Source organism: Glandiceps talaboti, chromosome 17, assembly GCF_964340395.1.
Source record: "Glandiceps talaboti chromosome 17, keGlaTala1.1, whole genome shotgun sequence".
Classification (NCBI taxonomy): domain Eukaryota; kingdom Metazoa; phylum Hemichordata; class Enteropneusta; family Spengelidae; genus Glandiceps; species Glandiceps talaboti.
The window spans coordinates 15563979-15583865 of NC_135565.1; the positions used below are offsets into that span (position 1 = coordinate 15563979).

At 36.6% G+C, this 19887-nt stretch overlaps 2 protein-coding genes across 2 annotated transcripts; both read right to left on the reverse strand.

The window, feature by feature from the left end:
• Positions 1–3406: 3406 nt before the first annotated feature.
• On the reverse strand, positions 3407–8825 carry LOC144448119 (NXPE family member 3-like). Its single transcript, XM_078138271.1, has 5 exons — positions 8778–8825; positions 7195–7598; positions 6154–6702; positions 5085–5137; positions 3407–4131 (listed from the first exon to the last, which is right to left on the reverse strand). The coding sequence occupies exons 1-5, from the start codon at positions 8823–8825 to the stop codon at positions 3407–3409; spliced, it is 1779 nt and encodes a 592-aa protein (XP_077994397.1).
• A 3313-nt stretch (positions 8826–12138) lies between these two features.
• On the reverse strand, positions 12139–19121 carry LOC144448120 (arylsulfatase B-like). Its single transcript, XM_078138272.1, has 12 exons — positions 19111–19121; positions 18686–18737; positions 18003–18044; positions 17005–17164; positions 16478–16590; positions 16103–16215; positions 15118–15244; positions 14399–14525; positions 13619–13982; positions 13069–13217; positions 12567–12710; positions 12139–12311 (listed from the first exon to the last, which is right to left on the reverse strand). The coding sequence occupies exons 1-12, from the start codon at positions 19119–19121 to the stop codon at positions 12139–12141; spliced, it is 1575 nt and encodes a 524-aa protein (XP_077994398.1).
• Between the last annotated feature and the right edge of the window lie 766 nt (positions 19122–19887).

A 19887-nucleotide genomic window follows, 5' to 3' on the forward strand; every position in this document is an offset into this window, starting at 1 on the left:
CATATCGTCATGGCTATACTCTAACCTTTCTTTGCATAATTAATTCTATACATTTAGGTATTACTAGGCTGTCAGTTTGCGTCGGTTGTGTCAGTTATGATAGTTGCAAAGTAAATAATTCGATTATGCCATACTACTTCCAAATCATAAAAATCCTAACACCAGCTGGCACTGCTTGGAATAATGTTTTTGTATCTGCGCACGGATTGTTATTAGTTCGTTTGTAACAGGAAGAAGGCAGAGATCACCATAACGTAATCCAAACATTGTAATAATGGAAAACATTTTGTTAAATTATTTGAAAAGATGAAACCGAAATGACCTTTGACTAAAGCATTTATGCATGTCTAACATATTTCAGACATGTGATACTCCCACCGTTGGCATTTTGATTTGCACTGTTCGTTGTAGCCACGTCTACTGATACAATAATTATTACAAAGACATCTTACAAACGTTCATTGGATATCTCATACCACTGGTCTGTGGCTATATGTAGTCAGTTAAACTACTTCTTCAAAACAGCAAGTTTTAATACTGACTTTTACCATTATGAATGAAAGAAAATGTCAACACAATCGTATTCAAAATCACGATGTCAAGAGGCTTAAGTAGAATGCATGTCAATATAAGAAATGGAATCAGCAGAACTATTAACCGGAATCCCACACTATCTGTAAAGAGAAAAAGTTGAAAATTTCAGGAAGTGAAAAAGAAATGGAAATCCAACCACCAAAGCTGAAAAACAAAGAAAAGAATCACTAGTTCGAGTGAAATGCTTAAAAGCAGAAAGAATTCCACGTAAAGTGACAAAATTAGCCAAAAAGTAATTTTATTTATCCCTAACGGGTGGCAACAATTGACGGAGCAGCCGAAACGATGTAATGACAATAGAAGAAACAGCCCAGCCAATCATCGGCCAGCTTGATATACATGTAGCTACCGAAAACATGTCGCACAGCAAAGTACTGCTAAAAAGGTTGCCGAGCCGAATACAAATCAACCACATACAGAGGAGCGTCAACGACCGAATCAATCCCTACAACAACGTGTACGGGGTGAGATCAATAGTTCAATGTAGGAAAACGAATTAAATTCTTTTAGTTAGGCCTAAGATCCCCCCCCCCTCCTTGTAAGTAAATTGGCCAAAATTGGAAATTTTTCAGACAGCACAATCTATTTCAAATCAGTATGCAGTGGTATCAATACAAAGCCAGTATGTCGTCAGGAAAAATAATTCTTTTGTTGGCACTTAACGTATTTTGGGTACCATGCATTTACTACATCGAAAATCCTTCTATTTCTCAATTTGACGACAAACAGATTCATTAAAAGTAAAATCGTTTTTGTAGGATGAGAACTAAAATGGGTAAAGTAAAAGAATTTAGTTTTTTATCCTACATTGAACTATTTATCTCGCCCCTTAATGGATGCAAAGATCGATAAAAACTCACAAAAACTTCACAAAAACCACAACATCGCCCAGTTTGTCCAGGAAATACAAGAAAATGGTCTACAAAAGAGATTCGCTACGTTGGAAATTACTTTTTAATCACCAGTTATCGCTAAAATTTCGAGAAATAGACACCGGAAATGCTCCAAAGATATTATTTCCAGAGATATTACAACCCTGGCCGAATAAATGCAATGAGTGAATAGTGGGTGAGAAAGGTCAAGGTCAACGAGACAAGTTGTAAAATACTTTATCCTCCTCGCCAAAAAAGTGGTTTGCATTTGGAGTTGGTGAGTTGGTGAGTTGGGTCCTAACCTGGAACGATTGTCTTGTAACTAATAGCTATTTCCCAGCACGACGGTTACCACTATAGAGGCTAAAGCCAAAACGAAATTGCACGTCCCGGTCAATGTTTCTTGTGTTCCTTATCCAAGTGACATCTTCAGGCCACCGAGGACAGACTTCTACCAGACCATCCCGGGGACTACCACCTATTCGTCAGGATAGCTCCACTGATGAAGTAGGACCACATGTACGACCAGTGTACCCTTCACTGGCGTTCGCTGATAGCTTTTTATCTTGAAAACGTGAACAACTGAATTTAGATTTATATTGCTCTTACTAACATTGCATGTACCGTAATCATATCAACAGCGTCCCTTAGAGTACGTGTTTACCTAAACTTCTAATTTACAGGAATGCCAAGAACGCATCTGTAATAGGCCATTGCGGGCTGCCAACAGGAATTTGAGAATACAGCGCCCTCGCTCAAATTGGGGGTATCATCACCTCATAGTATCATTTTTAAGAGCTTTGTTCTTTGTATTCTGTAGAAGAGTATATCAGAGATGTTTTTCATATTGTTCAGAATCGAGGAGGGCAGCAGTGCTCTATGATTAATTGAGTAACCTATACCATTTATACCCCCAGGATACACACAGACAGGAAGTAGAGCGCCACCAAGGGAAATTTGGGAAAGGCCTATTAAGCAAGTCTCTCTCTGTCTCTGTCTCCCTCTCCCCCCCCTCTCTCTCTCTCTCTCTCTCTCTCTCTCTCTCTCTCTCTCTCTCTCTCTCTCTCTCTCTCTCTCTCTTCAAACAAATGGGACATAAGAGGCAAGTGTTTTAGGAGTATAAAGTCGTAGACAATTTACAAGGAGGTTAAAGAAAAGTGAAAAGGTATCTAATAAACGACGTAGTGTTTAAACTTTCAAACCTATCCAATTAACGTTGACCTGCGAAGGTGGGCTATCTGTGAAAAGCTAGCAATTTAACACAACGAATTAAAGTGTCCATAATGCCAAAAGTTACACTGACAACTAAAATCTATCAATTGGTTGAATCCAATGGTTTGAGTGACTGTAACGGGGCCAGCAAAAACTGGGTTAAGAGCACCAATAGGCAATGTCGTTTCCCAAGGATACACATTCACAATATCTTGCAAATAGTGCAATCTAAACCAGTAACAGACTCATATTTTTAAGTGTAGTAAGGTGCTGGAAACAACATCTAGTTTGCAAGCCACTAAGTGGTGGAAACTCAATTGTTCATAATTTAATTGCAAGACGTCTGAGTTTGGATCGCTGGTAAATTTATATGGCCTCGTAATATACATGCCCACCCTGTCCATTGGTTTGTGCTTGACGGGCGGCATATGGTACAGTTTCCCTCGATGGTCAGATCATGGGGGGGGGGGGGGGGCTCTACCCCTATGATCTCAAATGTATGGCTGGGGTACTACTTCGAATCCATATTTTCACAGTCTACTACTTGTATTTCATATTTAGTGACAGAATATCTACAACTCTATAAATGTATGTATGTGACTAAGTAGGCCGTGTTAATGTCACAGCAGTACACGCAGGCAACAGATTGGGTTCTCGCCACTGACTATTCTTTGCAGAGTTAATGGAACTCACTCGTCTTGTGTCGTTGTCATTAGCGGTTGCCATCGTTACTTATCTCTGACCATCTCTGGACACATGTATGATAACATCATTTCTACTTGTTGCTTGATAATATACATTGGCATATGAACTACATTGGGTTCATGATGAGACAATACCATATCCCATACATCAATAAACCTAACTCCAATACCAGCAAAGACTCGTCGTATCATTCTGTTCTGATCATACAGGATCCAGTCACTACTGTGAACCCGTTGATTTATCTGATCGTTCTCTCGTGGGTTGGATAACCGAATCAGTACCATTGACCCTGGACAGCGATTAAGAAATCTAACAATGGCTAATTTGGCTTGGAAGAGTCTCTCAATGTATGGTCTTGTCGTCCAGGATGCGAAATGAAAACTGAAGTTCACGATGAATACAGCAGTGCTATTATTGCATACTTCCTGAGGTATTGTATCGATGACATCGCTTTCAAAGTTTACACTGGTCACTGGCTGAACAAAGCGACCCAATCTTAAAGCAAGGAATGTGAATGTCTTGAAGATCGGGAAGTCAAATTTAAAACTTCTGGAGACTTGGCCCATTGTTGAACCCCCATAAATGTATAGACGTTTATTTAAAAGACAAGTTTTGACTTCTTCATCACTCCATTGTTGACTTCTACACATCAATGGAACAAAGGTTGTGTTATCAGCCCAGTATCCATCTGAAAGTGGTACAGGTATATCAGGGCCACACGGTGGTAGTTTTAGTTGAACAATTGGACCTGCAATAATCAAAATATGTGAATGCAAATCATATCCGTTGTAGTGTTAAAGTCACGTGGTATTAGTTCATTATGCATTAATATCTACATAACATTAGGAATGTTACTTTTAATGTCTAGTGCGAAGATTGTTCAATGAAATATGATCGTACACTCATTATGCAAATCAGGGCAATTTCGTTACAAAAACATTAAATAAAAAATTAATGGGCGAATTGGACTAAAAAACTGATGAGGATATTTCTACGAGTGGCTAAGTAAGGATTGATTAAAAACAAGCTGATCCATTGTTCATATGCAAATAAAGTCTACACAATCTCAACTCATAAACGTGGTAAATTTTAATTGTTCTGAAACTTTATTGGGAAGTTGTCAAAGTGACTGAAGTTTAGAGTTAAAATTGTTCAAGAAATGCTGATGTTAATGTACTTATAAATGAGAATTTAACATCAAATTTTATGACGTCAACTTAAACTTAAAAAAATCCTGGCATCTCATGATCAGTGTCAAATTATTTTCAGATGCCTCTTGGGGTATCCAAATCGAGAGCTGTTCAACTCAAGGCAATCTTTCTGTGGATATGCAAATTTGGTGAAAACATTAAAAGTACAACAATATTTTGGCAGATGGGATTGAAAGGTGTGGTTCTATTGTAACAAGCTAATGTCATTGTTGAATATACCTATCGGTATGAAATAGCAAGTGGCAAACAAGAATCATATAATATAACTGATTAAACGTAGTTATATATCTAACTATTAAAATCATGCTTAGTCCCATTTAATACTGGAAGAAGTAACATTACGTTTGGGGGGGGGGGGGTTCATAAATTAACTATTTCCATTGGCTTTCCGACTCAAAGAAATAGTCTTTATATAATAGCTTTTGGGATGGTGAACGTTTTATCTAGTTTGTTCAATCACCAATAAACTTGATTAAAGATATTTTCTTACCAGTAAAAATGGCTTTCAAATCAGCGTGTTGTAATCTGCCGTTGTATATCCCACTAAAGATATTTAAAAAAAATATATATATCAGCACATCGTCAAATTCATTCATACAGACTAAAGATGGCAGAAGTACAGAAAATACTCAACGTATTTGGCAATAGGTAATATTACTCTTTCACTGTTATATCCAAAGCTAATATTTATACCATTACCATTATTGTATGTTTGTCGATTGCATACCTTTCTTTGTCTCTCTGTCTCTGCCTACCTGCCTGCCTGCCTTTCTGTCTGTCTGTCTGTCTGTCTGTCTGTCTGTCTGCCTGTCTGTTTGTCGGTGTACCAATACCTCACAAGAACGCTAGCTGGAATAGATGGATTCAAGTGAAATTTGGTATTTGGGTATTGTGTATTTTTAACTCAAGAAGTATGTGCTTTGTGGCCTGGAAGCATGTTGAATACCTGTCACGAAAGCCAAAGTGTTAATTGTATGTATAAACCTAAACTTACTTAACATACGATCTGTATGTACTTCTCAAAATATGGCACGATAATTAAACTTATTGAACGTTATTATAGGCGTATTACTTCATTTTACGAATACGAAAAAAACAAGACACCATTAGTTTAAAGTATGTTTGTGTGGGGCTTTTTCGCATATGATATAATAGCAGTTTTCACTTATTAAATCGCAGTCTAATGTCTCACTGTGACACAAAAGTCACAATAATTTGATGTCACAATGAAGGAAATATAGGTAGGTAGTATAATTATTAGCTCCACAGGTATAATTTATGAAAATTCAGGAAAAGATAATGGTGATATAGATTGTTTTGACTCTTCAGGCATATTTTTTTCTTGGTGGATGGGGAGTGAGGGCAGGGGTGGGAGGGAAGTGACGTAGATGCAAGTTTTCACATACAAAATCCTTATTTTTTTCTTTCGAAAGCATTCAACCATCTGGTATATGTATAGTTAAGGATACATATAACTGGTAGAAAAAAGAAAATTGTTCATAGCCCTTTCAATCGTGGATTCTTACTTTACATCGACCTTAACAATTTAGGATCATTACCTTTCAAAGAGCGATGTCGATCCGGCGATCCTTGCTGTTGTCACCCTCTGTAGGGCTGTGAAGAAATGACTAATGCTGACAACGTTTTCACAGGTGAAGTTCTCAGGTCGTTTACAAATATATACAGTTTTTCCTAATGCAATCGGATTGGTAAATTCACACACATCTTCCCAAGTACCGTCACTTAATATGGAACAGTTCGTTATTTCAGAGATGTTACCGATGCCGAATGCTGCCTGCCAAACACCCTGTGGTTCAGTCTTTAAAATATCATTTTTCAGGAACAATATGGCTTCTCGAGTAAATGCCAAGTTGATATAAAAATCTGCAGTGCCTTGCCAGGCAGCGTAGAAGTACACACTGTATGTGCCATTACCATAATCAACAACTCGTCCAGCAGTACGCTTTTCAAGTCCTGCATTATGCATGACAGTCTCAAAAAAGTCCCCTCCTCGTTGTCGTCGTCGGCCACTATTATCATAAGCTTCGATGACTATGTGTACATAGTCTCCTGTTTTGAATTTAGACTTCCCTTCAAAGAAATATGCCCTGAAATAAAAGGGATGAAAATGTAGTTATCAGGGATTTGTCCTTTGCGTTGGTAATAATATTACAAAATATTCCTCAACGATAATCTGCTGTCTTAAATATGGCCACAGCTATAGTGAAAAGTGACTTTTTATTTTTGATTTTTAGATTAGAAAACACTTTACTGGATATTTATATCTATATTTCTCCAAAAATGTGTAATAATACCTATAGTGACAAATGACTTTTTATTTTTTATTTTTAAATTAGAAAATTACTTTACGATATATTTATATCTATATTTCCCAAAAAATGTGCAATAATACTGATCAAGTCAGGATCTGTAACTCATTATTGAGCAAAACTGAAAGCAAGTGTAAAAAGTTTGCTATCATACGTACAAGGAGCGAATGATGGGCGAATGGTTAGAGTGGCTTCGAGCCCCAGTTCAATCATATTTATTCCTGAAAATTGCTTAATATTTTTAACATCGCCGGTTAAGCTCATACATACCTTGTTGTTTGAATAGATGTCATTCCCATTTTACCATTACTAACAGCAAGGGGATAATATGGGTTAGTGGTTAATGCAGCAGTCGTATTCCCATCTTCTAGTTCTGTTTCTCCTCTACTAATGTTAAGAGGACGATGTGGTTCATTTATTGGTGCATGCATCGTACTATGTTCAAAAGTCCATTCCAATTCGTTAACTATTTCAAGCCAGCCAAGAGAAAATCCAGAGTAGGCGCTATAAAATGACGTATCATCTTTGTTGTTTTCACAGGAAATCGTTTGTTGTCTACTAATGCCAGAGTCAACATGACGTACTCCCGCCTTTAATGATGGATCTTGGGCATTTGGACGACCAGGACAATGACACTCAGTATCCATAGCATGGAATACCTTTTTGTACACAGACTGAAATAAATGGACATTGAATATCAATGGCACCTTTAGTTGTGTAACTTATCAACTACTCAATACACTACACTATAAGGTTGAACCATCATAGCATTCTACCAACTAGTTATATATGGTATATTACATTGTTCTTGAGCACGATGGACAAGCGAGGGCACACTTGTCTACCAGAAATTATATGTTTTGGTATTTAATAAATGCCATGCACCATACATGCCGCGCACTGCGAAGGTATGCATACAGATATATCTCGTGGAACATACCACTTTCTGTGTGGTCATACTCGAGCGATTAATTAAGAAATAATTAGTTGTTATTCTCTTAAAAAGTACAATTAACAGTTGTGATTCTTGTCCGCGTACTCCAGCATTTCGGCGAGAAAGTGGTGATTTGAAAATGTTAGGTCGGCCGAACGTCAATCCACAAATTATGCCTGAATGCCTAGCACATTGGAATTCGTGATTTACAGCGATATACAACAATCAGAGAGTGGTTCATGCAAATTGAAATTACAGTATTAAACATATCATCAAGTGAAAATAAAATATTCCTTTATTGCAATGTTACAGAAATGGAGTTAAACTTGCTATTTTCAAATTTTGTTCGCTATCATGCAAAAATGTGAATTCAAATTTTGAAATTCACATATTGACAAACAGGTCTGTACATGTAACACTAACTTATATCGTTGTATTTCTACCGTGGTATCTGATTGTGTTTACTGAACGAACATGTTTTCGCCATTGTGTATTTAAATAAATAATGTGCTAGTTGAACTGTGTACATCGACACAAGTTATAAATTAGAGGTTGCAGTTGGTTGCAAACCTTTAGGTTAAGATGTCAACTTCAGAAGAGGTCCATAGTTTACCTTACTTTATATATCTTTGTTATCAAGGACAATTGATGTATTGATGTATTAATACTGATTTAATTTTCAATTTCATTTCGCTTAGAACGGGGAGGCAGGGGAGGTGTCTGATTACTAAGTGTAAGAATTTAGTTTTTTTTATCCAACATTGAACTAATAATCTCGCCCCTTAGCTATCTCACTCAAGCAGAGTATCTTTAAATTAGACCCACATGTATAACGCGGAAAGTACATATACTGTAATAGTACATTAATTTTCAAATATTGTCAGTTAGTCACAAAGGTGACCGTGCATATTAGACTTACCTTGTCTTTCAAGTTCAGCAAGGTAAGACATATAAACGCCAGAATCATTATTAACAAAAACAAGAATTTAAAATGTGGTATTGCTGAAGAGGAAGCCATGGTGATACGTGCAGTACACTACTACAATGTAATATTTCAACCCGTGGAGTATATAAGTCTGGCTGAATGATATTCTCAGCTGTTACCGACTCTAATAGATTTTAAAACCAGGATATAAACTGAATGCTTAAAATAAGGCATTTCGATCAGATTCTGTTCAGATTGTGAAACATACATCATGGTATATCACTTAATTCGTAAATCACTGCTGCCCAGTGAGGCCCTTTTGTTCAGTATTCCGCGAAGCATTTAGCAGAAATATTTGATTGACAGCTCCATTGATTGTGCAATGTTTTAAAATGGTCCAAAGTTTAGTGAAAAGAATATTGATTTTTTCGACATGGAGCGCACAGAGCGTGGTAAACGCCCGTGGAACACATTATTGACTTGTAATGATAGCATTACTAAATCCACGCAATATTTCGAAATTCTCGCCTTATTTGCCACAGCGCTTTGATGAAATTAAAGATTAACTTTTGTGAAAGAAAATGCTAGGTCAGTCTGCGTGTATTATGTATAATACTCACAATTGGGCAACCCGTTTTTGAGAAAACGAAGACAGAGAAACAGACTTTCTCTCGCTCACACACACACACACACACACACACACACACACACACACAAATATCGTCATGGCCATACTCTAACCTTTCCTTGCATAAAATATCCTATACATTTAGATATTACTAGGCTGTCAGTTTGCGCCGTTTGTGACAGTTTTAATAGTTCTAACGTAAATATTGGATTATGTCTTACTACTCCCAAATCACAAAAATCCTAACACCAGCTGGCACTGTTGCAGTGCTTGGAAATCGGTTTTTGTATCTGTGCACGCATCTTTATTTGTTCGTTTGTAACAGGAAGAAGGCAGAGATCACCTGATCCAAACATTGCAATAATGGAAAACATTTTTTTTAAAATTATTTTGAAAGGATAAAACCTAAATGACCTTTGACCTACTTTCTAGGCAATAATTATTAGTATTCCTATGTCTGATTGTTCCTGCTCGACTGCAGGCGGGTGCCATTTCATCTAAATCGACAGACTGGGCAGCAAATTCATTTGCCGTTCACGTTGCCCCACTCGACAGACTACAATGTAGATGTAACAGTTCAAATATAGATATTCATTAATTTTCAGATATATTCTTAACATTCAAATGTTTGTTCGCTATCATGCAAAAATGTGAATTCAAATTTTGAAATTCACATATTGACAAACAGGTCTGTACATGTAACACTAACTTATATCGTTGTATTTCTACCGTGGTATCTGATTGTGTTTACTGAACGAACATGTTTTCGCCATTGTGTATTTAAATAAATAATGTGCTAGTTGAACTGTGTACATCGACACAAGTTATAAATTAGAGGTTGCAGTTGGTTGCAAACCTTTAGGTTAAGATGTCAACTTCAGAAGAGGTCCATAGTTTACCTTACTTTATATATCTTTGTTATCAAGGACAATTGATGTATTGATGTATTAATACTGATTTAATTTTCAATTTCATTTCGCTTAGAACGGGGAGGCAGGGGAGGTGTCTGATTACTAAGTGTAAGAATTTAGTTTTTTTTATCCAACATTGAACTAATAATCTCGCCCCTTAGCTATCTCACTCAAGCAGAGTATCTTTAAATTAGACCCACATGTATAACGCGGAAAGTACATATACTGTAATAGTACATTAATTTTCAAATATTGTCAGTTAGTCACAAAGGTGACCGTGCATATTAGACTTACCTTGTCTTTCAAGTTCAGCAAGGTAAGACATATAAACGCCAGAATCATTATTAACAAAAACAAGAATTTAAAATGTGGTATTGCTGAAGAGGAAGCCATGGTGATACGTGCAGTACACTACTACAATGTAATATTTCAACCCGTGGAGTATATAAGTCTGGCTGAATGATATTCTCAGCTGTTACCGACTCTAATAGATTTTAAAACCAGGATATAAACTGAATGCTTAAAATAAGGCATTTCGATCAGATTCTGTTCAGATTGTGAAACATACATCATGGTATATCACTTAATTCGTAAATCACTGCTGCCCAGTGAGGCCCTTTTGTTCAGTATTCCGCGAAGCATTTAGCAGAAATATTTGATTGACAGCTCCATTGATTGTGCAATGTTTTAAAATGGTCCAAAGTTTAGTGAAAAGAATATTGATTTTTTCGACATGGAGCGCACAGAGCGTGGTAAACGCCCGTGGAACACATTATTGACTTGTAATGATAGCATTACTAAATCCACGCAATATTTCGAAATTCTCGCCTTATTTGCCACAGCGCTTTGATGAAATTAAAGATTAACTTTTGTGAAAGAAAATGCTAGGTCAGTCTGCGTGTATTATGTATAATACTCACAATTGGGCAACCCGTTTTTGAGAAAACGAAGACAGAGAAACAGACTTTCTCTCGCTCACACACACACACACACACACAAATATCGTCATGGCCATACTCTAACCTTTCCTTGCATAAAATATCCTATACATTTAGATATTACTAGGCTGTCAGTTTGCGCCGTTTGTGACAGTTTTAATAGTTCTAACGTAAATATTGGATTATGTCTTACTACTCCCAAATCACAAAAATCCTAACACCAGCTGGCACTGTTGCAGTGCTTGGAAATCGGTTTTTGTATCTGTGCACGCATCTTTATTTGTTCGTTTGTAACAGGAAGAAGGCAGAGATCACCTGATCCAAACATTGCAATAATGGAAAACATTTTTTTAAAATTATTTTGAAAGGATAAAACCTAAATGACCTTTGACCTACTTTCTAGGCAATAATTATTAGTATTCCTATGTCTGATTGTTCCTGCTCGACTGCAGGCGGGTGCCATTTCATCTAAATCGACAGACTGGGCAGCAAATTCATTTGCCGTTCACGTTGCCCCACTCGACAGACTACAATGTAGATGTAACAGTTCAAATATAGATATTCATTAATTTTCAGATATATTCTTAACATTCAAATGTATCGGCTAAACCAATGACAGTAAAGTGTTACTAGAGAGAAAGGAAAGTTTTGATGAGTGACGTCATAACGTGACGTGTTATATTAGTGCAATGCACGAAGTAAAACAACAAGACAAATTCATCAGCTATGTGATTTATTCAATATCATTGACCAGTTCTCAGCATTTTTAAACTGAACCAAGAAACAGATTAGAAAACATATACACTGCACGGCTCAACCTTCGCTGACGTACTTGAAAAATGCGAAATACCTGGCACTCGAGTCAATTCGTCATTGAATTAAAAATATTGACCATATTTCTCTACGTCCGCGGGACATGACGGATCAACCCATGAATCCCATGCCCCGTGATGCTTTGCGGGGTCAGCGGCTGGATCATTGTCCGGAAACATCGGCTCTACAGCAGTAGCATCATATTTGTCCAATACCGATAGAAGTCGCTGCAAAATATCTGAAGAGAAAAACAAACAAAATTAAGAAAATGATAAACAGAATGATATTATTTGATCATATTACATCATACCATTAACAGAAATGATACTACGTGTAAGTTACTAATCTATCGTATCATCGTAAACTACAGGCCTCTTAAAGACACCGTCCAAAACCTACGCATGCTCGCCAGAGTGTCAGAAGAAACGTGTTTCATTGTGTTATCAGTCGTTCAAAGAAAATGAACAATTCTGAAAATATTGCCCATACGTACCTGGTTGTGATTCGGCCAAGTTGTTGAACTCACATGGATCTTTACTAATGTCAAATAAGCAGGGTTTTATATTTGGTTGACAATTCTGTAATGCATCGTCTGGTCTTTGTCCACAATCAATAACTAAAGGAGAATCCAGGTCTTCTATTTGCATAAGAATATCTGGCAAAGACATAACAAATTTAATCTATTTCATACATACATAAATACACCCATACACACATACATAATACATCCACAGACAGACAGAGTCAGACAGACAGACAGACAGACAGACAGACAGACAGACAGTCAGACAGACAGACAGACAGACAGACAGACACAAACAAACAAACAAACGAACGAACGAGCAAACAAACAAGCAAGCAAACAAGTAAGTAAGCAAGCAAATAAACAAACAAACAAACAAACAAACAAACAAACAAACAAACAAACAAACCAAAGGAACAAATAGACAAGCGACGAGCCAGAAGATTGCTTACCAGGCCATTGAAATAAATACCTTGTGTTAGTTCATCTGGACGATACCAGCTGTTATTTTGTCCATGTACTTCTCCTACAACAATCTTATAGTCGCCAACTCGTAAAGCAGCTACTTGGAATATTGGATCAATATTGTGAAGAATCTCTGTCCTCGGAGAAGGTACGCCACTATGGAAAGGTTAAAGGTCAACATAGTCTTGTTATTCGTGCATAGATGTTTGTTATCTTATCTAGATATACTAATGTTTGATGTATTACAAAGCTGAAATTGATTCGGTGTATAATCACCATTTATAATGTCTGGACATTTATATGATTCTCTTCATTATTAAGAACGGTTTGTTGGTTTTCCATGTATAATATTTTGACTGGGTAATCCAGCAAGTACCGAGATTTATACTGGCGATCCACATTTTTCATACCTCGTCTAAACACAGTTGTGTGTATGCACATACATCGTTCAAATTTTTTTAATGATGACAATATGCGTAAAATCTACCATGCAATCTAATGCGGGCAAACACATGATAATTGTTAACCAAGTTACTTGGTGTATATAGTTTGCTTACTTTGCAATAGTGTCCCACAGATCAAAACCATCCAAATTATCTGGTAGATCTGTCATATCGCCCCCAGCGGCGTGATATAGAGTAGGTACCCAGTCAGTGAGATGCATTAATCCTGTCATAACACGAGGTTGACCCTTGAGATTTAGCAACGGACTGTGGATGAATGCTGTTCCCCGTATACCGCCCTCCCATAGACTATTCTTGCCTCCTCTCAATGGCCAGTTTGATGCATCGTTGTTATCATAACCATCGATAGCGCCACCGTTGTCAGTAGTTACAATGATAATGGAGTTGTCATACATGTTATTGTCTTTCAAAGCTTGTACGACACGACTTGTTGAATCGTCCAACGCTGCCACCATTCCTGGTTAGACATACACACAAAATGAACACGCATTAGTACGGTTATAACTTATACCTCATGTACCCAAGTCTTATTAAACGTAACTATGTACAAGGGGATACAATACAATACTATACAACACAACACAACACAACACAGCACAACACGATGCAATACAATACGATACGATACGATACGACACGACACGACACGACACGACACGACACAATTAGTACAATACAATACAATACAATACAATACAATACAATACAATATAATACAATACGGCACAACTGTAACGCTTTAGTATATTCAGATACATGCACATACTTTACGAAAGGCGTTCAGATTAAATTTGGCAAATAATGTGGCAAATACCGGGGGCAAATACTCATAAAGTAAACCCCATTGCTACACAGGGCTGTAATGCTATATACCTGCAAGTTGTTGTCGCGTCTCACTTTCAAGGAAATCGTATCCATTAGTGTAGACATCAGGAGCTTCTAATGGATGTATGGTATTACCTCTAATAACAGCAGTGTGGCATAAATACATGAACATAGGCTGAAAGACATACAAACCATAAAATACATCATGTTTAACAAAATGAGTTTGGCTCAGACTAATACAGTGGTCTGACATGTTGGTAATATATTAAAGCAATATAGCTTATTTATTCAAGCACGTGCAGCCTTTTCCAATAATTTCTCGACACGTCTCCTTTCCATTTTTAAAGAAAAATCTATCAAAAATAATTCATGCATATCATTATTGATAATAGTCTTTATGTATCAATGCTAATCATGTAAACAAATTCCTACAAACCAGGGGGTTTTCCTGTAAGAAGTTGATTAAAACTTCGAATACTTATTAATCTTTGAATTTTTGATAATTTAGATATGCACAGAGATGATGCCTTATCATTTTTGCTATAGAGTAGACATTGATACCACGAACATAATATAACATAGTCACAGTGACGTGATCATGTAAACAATAAGAGCGTGACATCATCAAGAACTTAGCTTATTACTTAATAAAGTTTCATACATATTATGAACATGATAAAGGCATCACTTGATGATAAAATAATTGCCTTTCATTAAACATAACAGGTCAGTGCGTTTTTTGACGATGAGGGTGCCCTAAATCTCACCTTATCTGAATTGGCGCTCTGGTCGATGATAGTAAGGGCTTCAGAGGTCAAAAGCTCAGTAATATAATATCCATATGTTGTATAGTCCAGTTCGTCATTTCTCCTGAAGTCAAAACCCCACGTTCCAGTAGGTTTGTTCTGTTCATGAAACAGTAAACAAACATAATATAATATGTCTCATTCGGATACAAACATCCGGGATACTTTCTAGGCAAGCGGAGCTTATTATCAACCGCACGCGGGCAAGACATGATAAAAATAATCCCTCGTGAAAATTGTGATTTTCGTGAGATTCTCACATAGTTTGTCAATCTAACTGGCTGAAATTGTTTATTATCAAATTCAGAATCATCCCCTATAATATAATGTTGAATTGGCACGTAAAAACAATATTAAATCACCGATATGACCGTTTTCATCTTCGGATTGGAAGGTTATCCGTCCACTTTGCATCCGATGAATTACTACATAGCTTGTTACACATAACAGTAGACGCCAGTCACTACACTCGAAATACACACATTGTCGGAAGTACTGCTACCCGCAAAGTTGGAAACTATACATTCATGACAAACCTATCGACAGGCATGAACGCCCATAATGGGATTGTTACATATAATGTAGGTGACATCTATATGAAAATGGCTGGCCTATCTGATCCCTCATTGTGACAAATCTCATCTATAAATCCCATTGATTAAACAAAATGGCTGAATCAAAATGGCAGACCCATCCCATCAATTCAATAGTTCTCAAATAAATTGAAAGAAGTCAACTGCCATTTCATAGAAAGTGTTTACATTTGAAATAATTCGATTGTAACAATCATTCAAAATGTTTTCTCTACTTTCACATTCATCAAATCAAAACTCTATATCATATTTCAAAATCCACTATGTGACATTATGAAGTTCACTTCCTATACTCTCTGAATAAATACTACAATGACGTAATTTCCCTGATTTTTGACCATACCTCTGTAAATGTATCTTGATGGAGTCTATCATAGTAGTCATGGTAACCGTTGTAATATCCAAAGAATGAATCAAATCCTCGATGGGTTGGAGTATGTTCTTTAGTGAAGTGTCCTAAATGCCACTGCGTGGAAATAAAATAATTATCTTGTCAGTAAAAATGTATCCCAGACAGATACATGACAATAAGGAAAAGTACCAATTAATAGTTTGTGTGAAATGGGGAAGAAATGTATCCTGTGACGTAACACATCTTTTTCTGTAAAAATGTGTTTGCCTTTTGCTTAATATACAAATGGAGATATCCCTTTTATTGATACACATACATCGTTTTCATCCTTTTAATGAAACACCCGATTATCTAATACTCGAGTCATAGGTCTTACCTTCCCAAGAGCATGCGTACTGTAGCCGAGATTATGCAGATACTGAGGCATAATAGTTTCGTTTAATCTTAAACCAAATGGCTGTGCACCTGTGATAGCGAAATGCTGTAGGCCTAGGAGAGAGATATGTGAAACATAAAGCATGAATAAAAGCAAGTAAAACATACTGGTTATAGAACTATAATAGTAGCTCCAATTGTAGCTCCAAAGATCAAATTATGTGCCTAGGGAATATTACTATATGAAGATAGGTGGAGATAACTTTGTCACTTGGTGCAAATTTCAAGTGCTTGGAACATGTCTAGCTAATTTGAAAATGTAGAGAACGTTTTCCAATTATTGAGGCGGTGCAGATGGTCGGACATAGTACTATGTTCACTTAAATGTATTGGATATCGTCCAGTCATCAAGGCAGCTCTGGTTGGAGTACAGATTGGTTGTTCACTTACCTGGATGTATTGGATATCATCGTTATCGAGGCAGCTCTGGTTGGAGTATAGATTGGTTAGACATAATAGTTCACTTACCTAGATGTATTGGATATCGTCCAGTCATCAGGGAAGCTCTGGCTGGAGTACATAACGGCTGACCATAATAATTATGTAATATAACTCCATTATAGGCCAACTCATCAATGAATGGCGTGGCGAATCGAGATCCGTGGTGGAATCCAACATCACCCCACCCCTAAGAGAATATAACAATTTGTAAATTCCACATTTTCGGCTACGTACGTACATACGTTGGTATACCCTTTTTGATCATTTTACGAGAATAAATTATATTGACACGATATTACTATCCTCCTTTAATATTAGGTAATAAAGTGTCGATCACAAGGCAAAAAGTTACTTGGAATACTAGTATAAAATTGAATTATACTAAATACTTTATCTTCTGTTTGATAATGATTGCTTGTATACAGATACTGCAGAATGAAAGGTAATTGATAAATCATCTTTGAGGAAGCTGCCTTTCATTGTTCAGATAATGCTGATTACCACTGAGATTTCTGTTACACATCTGTACGTAATAAAGTGAGCAATATTGCTTATATGGGCATGTGTCTACTTGAAATACTAAATGTATCGATTGAATTTATCTGTTGAATACATATAAAAGAAACTCAACTAGCATCGACTTCATTCGATGTATGCCTTACAATTATCATAGAAGCACCCGGTCTGTTTTTCCATGTGCATGTTCTGTACGAATCAAAGTAAATGAACATTTTGGGGTTCGCCATATTATATCATGGATTCGCATATGGGTTCGCCATATCATATGGGTTCGCCATGTCATATCATGGGTTCGTCCTGTCATATCATGGGTTCGCCATATCTATCCTCACTGAACCATTCACTGATTTGCCCTGCTGTTTTGCTAGAGATGCCATCGCTACAGCTGAGGATTACAACGTAAGGTACTATAACAAAATAAAATACTTTATATAAAACAAAATTTGCACAGCCTATGTTCAGATCTGGCCCAAATAGGAAAACACGACTGGTTTACGTTTACTTACCCAGTCATCGACAACTATTATAACAATATGTGGTGGTTTCTTCTGTGTAATTACAGAAACCACGAGGAGAGAAACAATCAACAATTGAAAACAGCTGACCATGTTTGCTTCTTACAGGATTGTCAACAGTTATCGGGATATTCTGATGGAAATAAAGAGATTTGTTGTCATGCGAAATGTGAAGGCATCTTACTGTAAACTAATTGTTAAGGTAATTGAACTTTGCATATACTAATCAGGACTGTGTAAGCACTTCTGTTGAAATTATTATTCATGAAAGTTTAACCATGTTTATGAGAGAGGATTTTTAAAAATATCAACTGTACATGTGTTGCATGAAATTACAATATTATGGAAGCCAGCTGACTTGAAAACAGAACATTGTCTGCTGACTAAAAATCTGACATTGCCTCATTTTATATTATGGCATAACCTAAATCTTACGAACATTAATTGCTTAATTTCATCGTCTCGCTTAATAAAGAGTCTTCTAAAATTGCTACATTTTATCGTCTGCCGCGACCAAAATACTTATCAAACTGCTTTTTTCCATCATCGAGCATAACACAGAAAAATCTTTTCCTTGGCTGCGAGCATAATGAAAATTTTACCATCAATGCTTCAATATGTTTGGATGGGATTCCGGCTCGTTGCCAAGTCATACACATTATAACGACGTATACTTCTTTCTGACATGTCAATGAATTAAAATATAACAATTGTATCTTAGTATTTCTCCAGTCAGACAAGGAAGGTTTAAAAACAAGACATTTGTCGACCCAACGACGATTTGTTTGTACTTATCTAACTTCCATTCTGTTGCATTTACATACTGAAATCTGTAACTCCAAACTTCCATCGTGATTCAAAGAAAGAAATATTATCAGCACGTACCTACCTTTTTTTCTCTCTCGCTGATTTCTTCTCACGTTGTCTTTCTTTGATGTGTACAACTAACAACGTGTTCAATGTTAAACTATAAGTACAAATATGGGTTACTAGTATTTGGGAATGATATGAATAGCTTAGTACAAAATGTGATCAGTGTGAATGATGTGAATAGCTTACTCATATACTGACATATTTATTGGCTGAAATACAATCTAACCGTTGAATCATGGTGTGTCTAAAAATGACAAGTCACGGGTCAAATCACCCAGTGCAAAGATGCATGTACTCGTTTCCGTTTTAAATCCATACATAATAAACACGTCATGGTCATAGGTCATATATTTATAAACTACCGTCACTTATATTATATACTGGTATTGTAGCATGATGTAAGGATAGGTGAAATTCATGTTGGTTTTACAGAAAATTAAAAGGTTTCTAGCTACAACGAAACTGTATGATTAATACTTATTTCCCTACTATTGTGGCTTTTTGGTCGTTCTGCTCTGTAGTCGTTCTATTCATTTTGTAGTAACCTGACAGTTACAGTGGATTTCACAATACTGGGATGTTCAACTTTTGTGTTGGATACAACCACGCATTTGCTACATTTTGCCTAAATGAAATAAACATTTTAAATGTATTGCAAGCACATGCAGACATTTGGACGCCAGTGTTTTCTTATTAATAAACACCATGTGGAGGGTGCCTAAAATGACCATTTGATGTCTGTATGGGGGCGTGTGTGGTTCATTTCACTTAGACAAAATGTAGCAAGAAACTGTACTAATTCAATCCTGCTATAGTAACGTGCAGCATGACCAGATATCTTATTGTTTTTTATGTGGTTGTATCAAACAGAAAAGATGAAATTCGTTGTAAGTGGGAACAAGATTGTTTGCTGTGTGTGTGTGTGTGTGTGTGTGTGTGTGTGTGTGTGTGTGTGTGTGTGTGTGTTCTCAAGTATCGATGTATGCATATGCATGTCCAAGTC

Excerpts from the sequence above, each read along its gene's own strand:
- LOC144448119 (XM_078138271.1), bottom strand. The coding sequence starts at position 8,825 with ATGATTCTGGCGTTTATATGTCTTACCTTGCTGAACTTGAAAGACAAG. Across the intron at positions 6,703-7,194 it reads ACATCTATTCAAACAACAAG|GGCATATTTCTTTGAAGGGA; the intron begins GTATGTATGAGC and ends CTTTTATTTCAG. Across the intron at positions 4,132-5,084 it reads TTTGAAAGCCATTTTTACTG|GTCCAATTGTTCAACTAAAA; the intron begins GTAAGAAAATAT and ends TGATTATTGCAG.
- LOC144448120 (XM_078138272.1), bottom strand. Across the intron at positions 17,165-18,002 it reads TAATAGTTGTCGATGACTGG|GGGTGGGGTGATGTTGGATT; the intron begins GTAAGTAAACGT and ends ATATTCTCTTAG. Across the intron at positions 16,591-17,004 it reads ACGATATCCAATACATCTAG|GCCTACAGCATTTCGCTATC; the intron begins GTAAGTGAACTA and ends TCTCTCTCCTAG.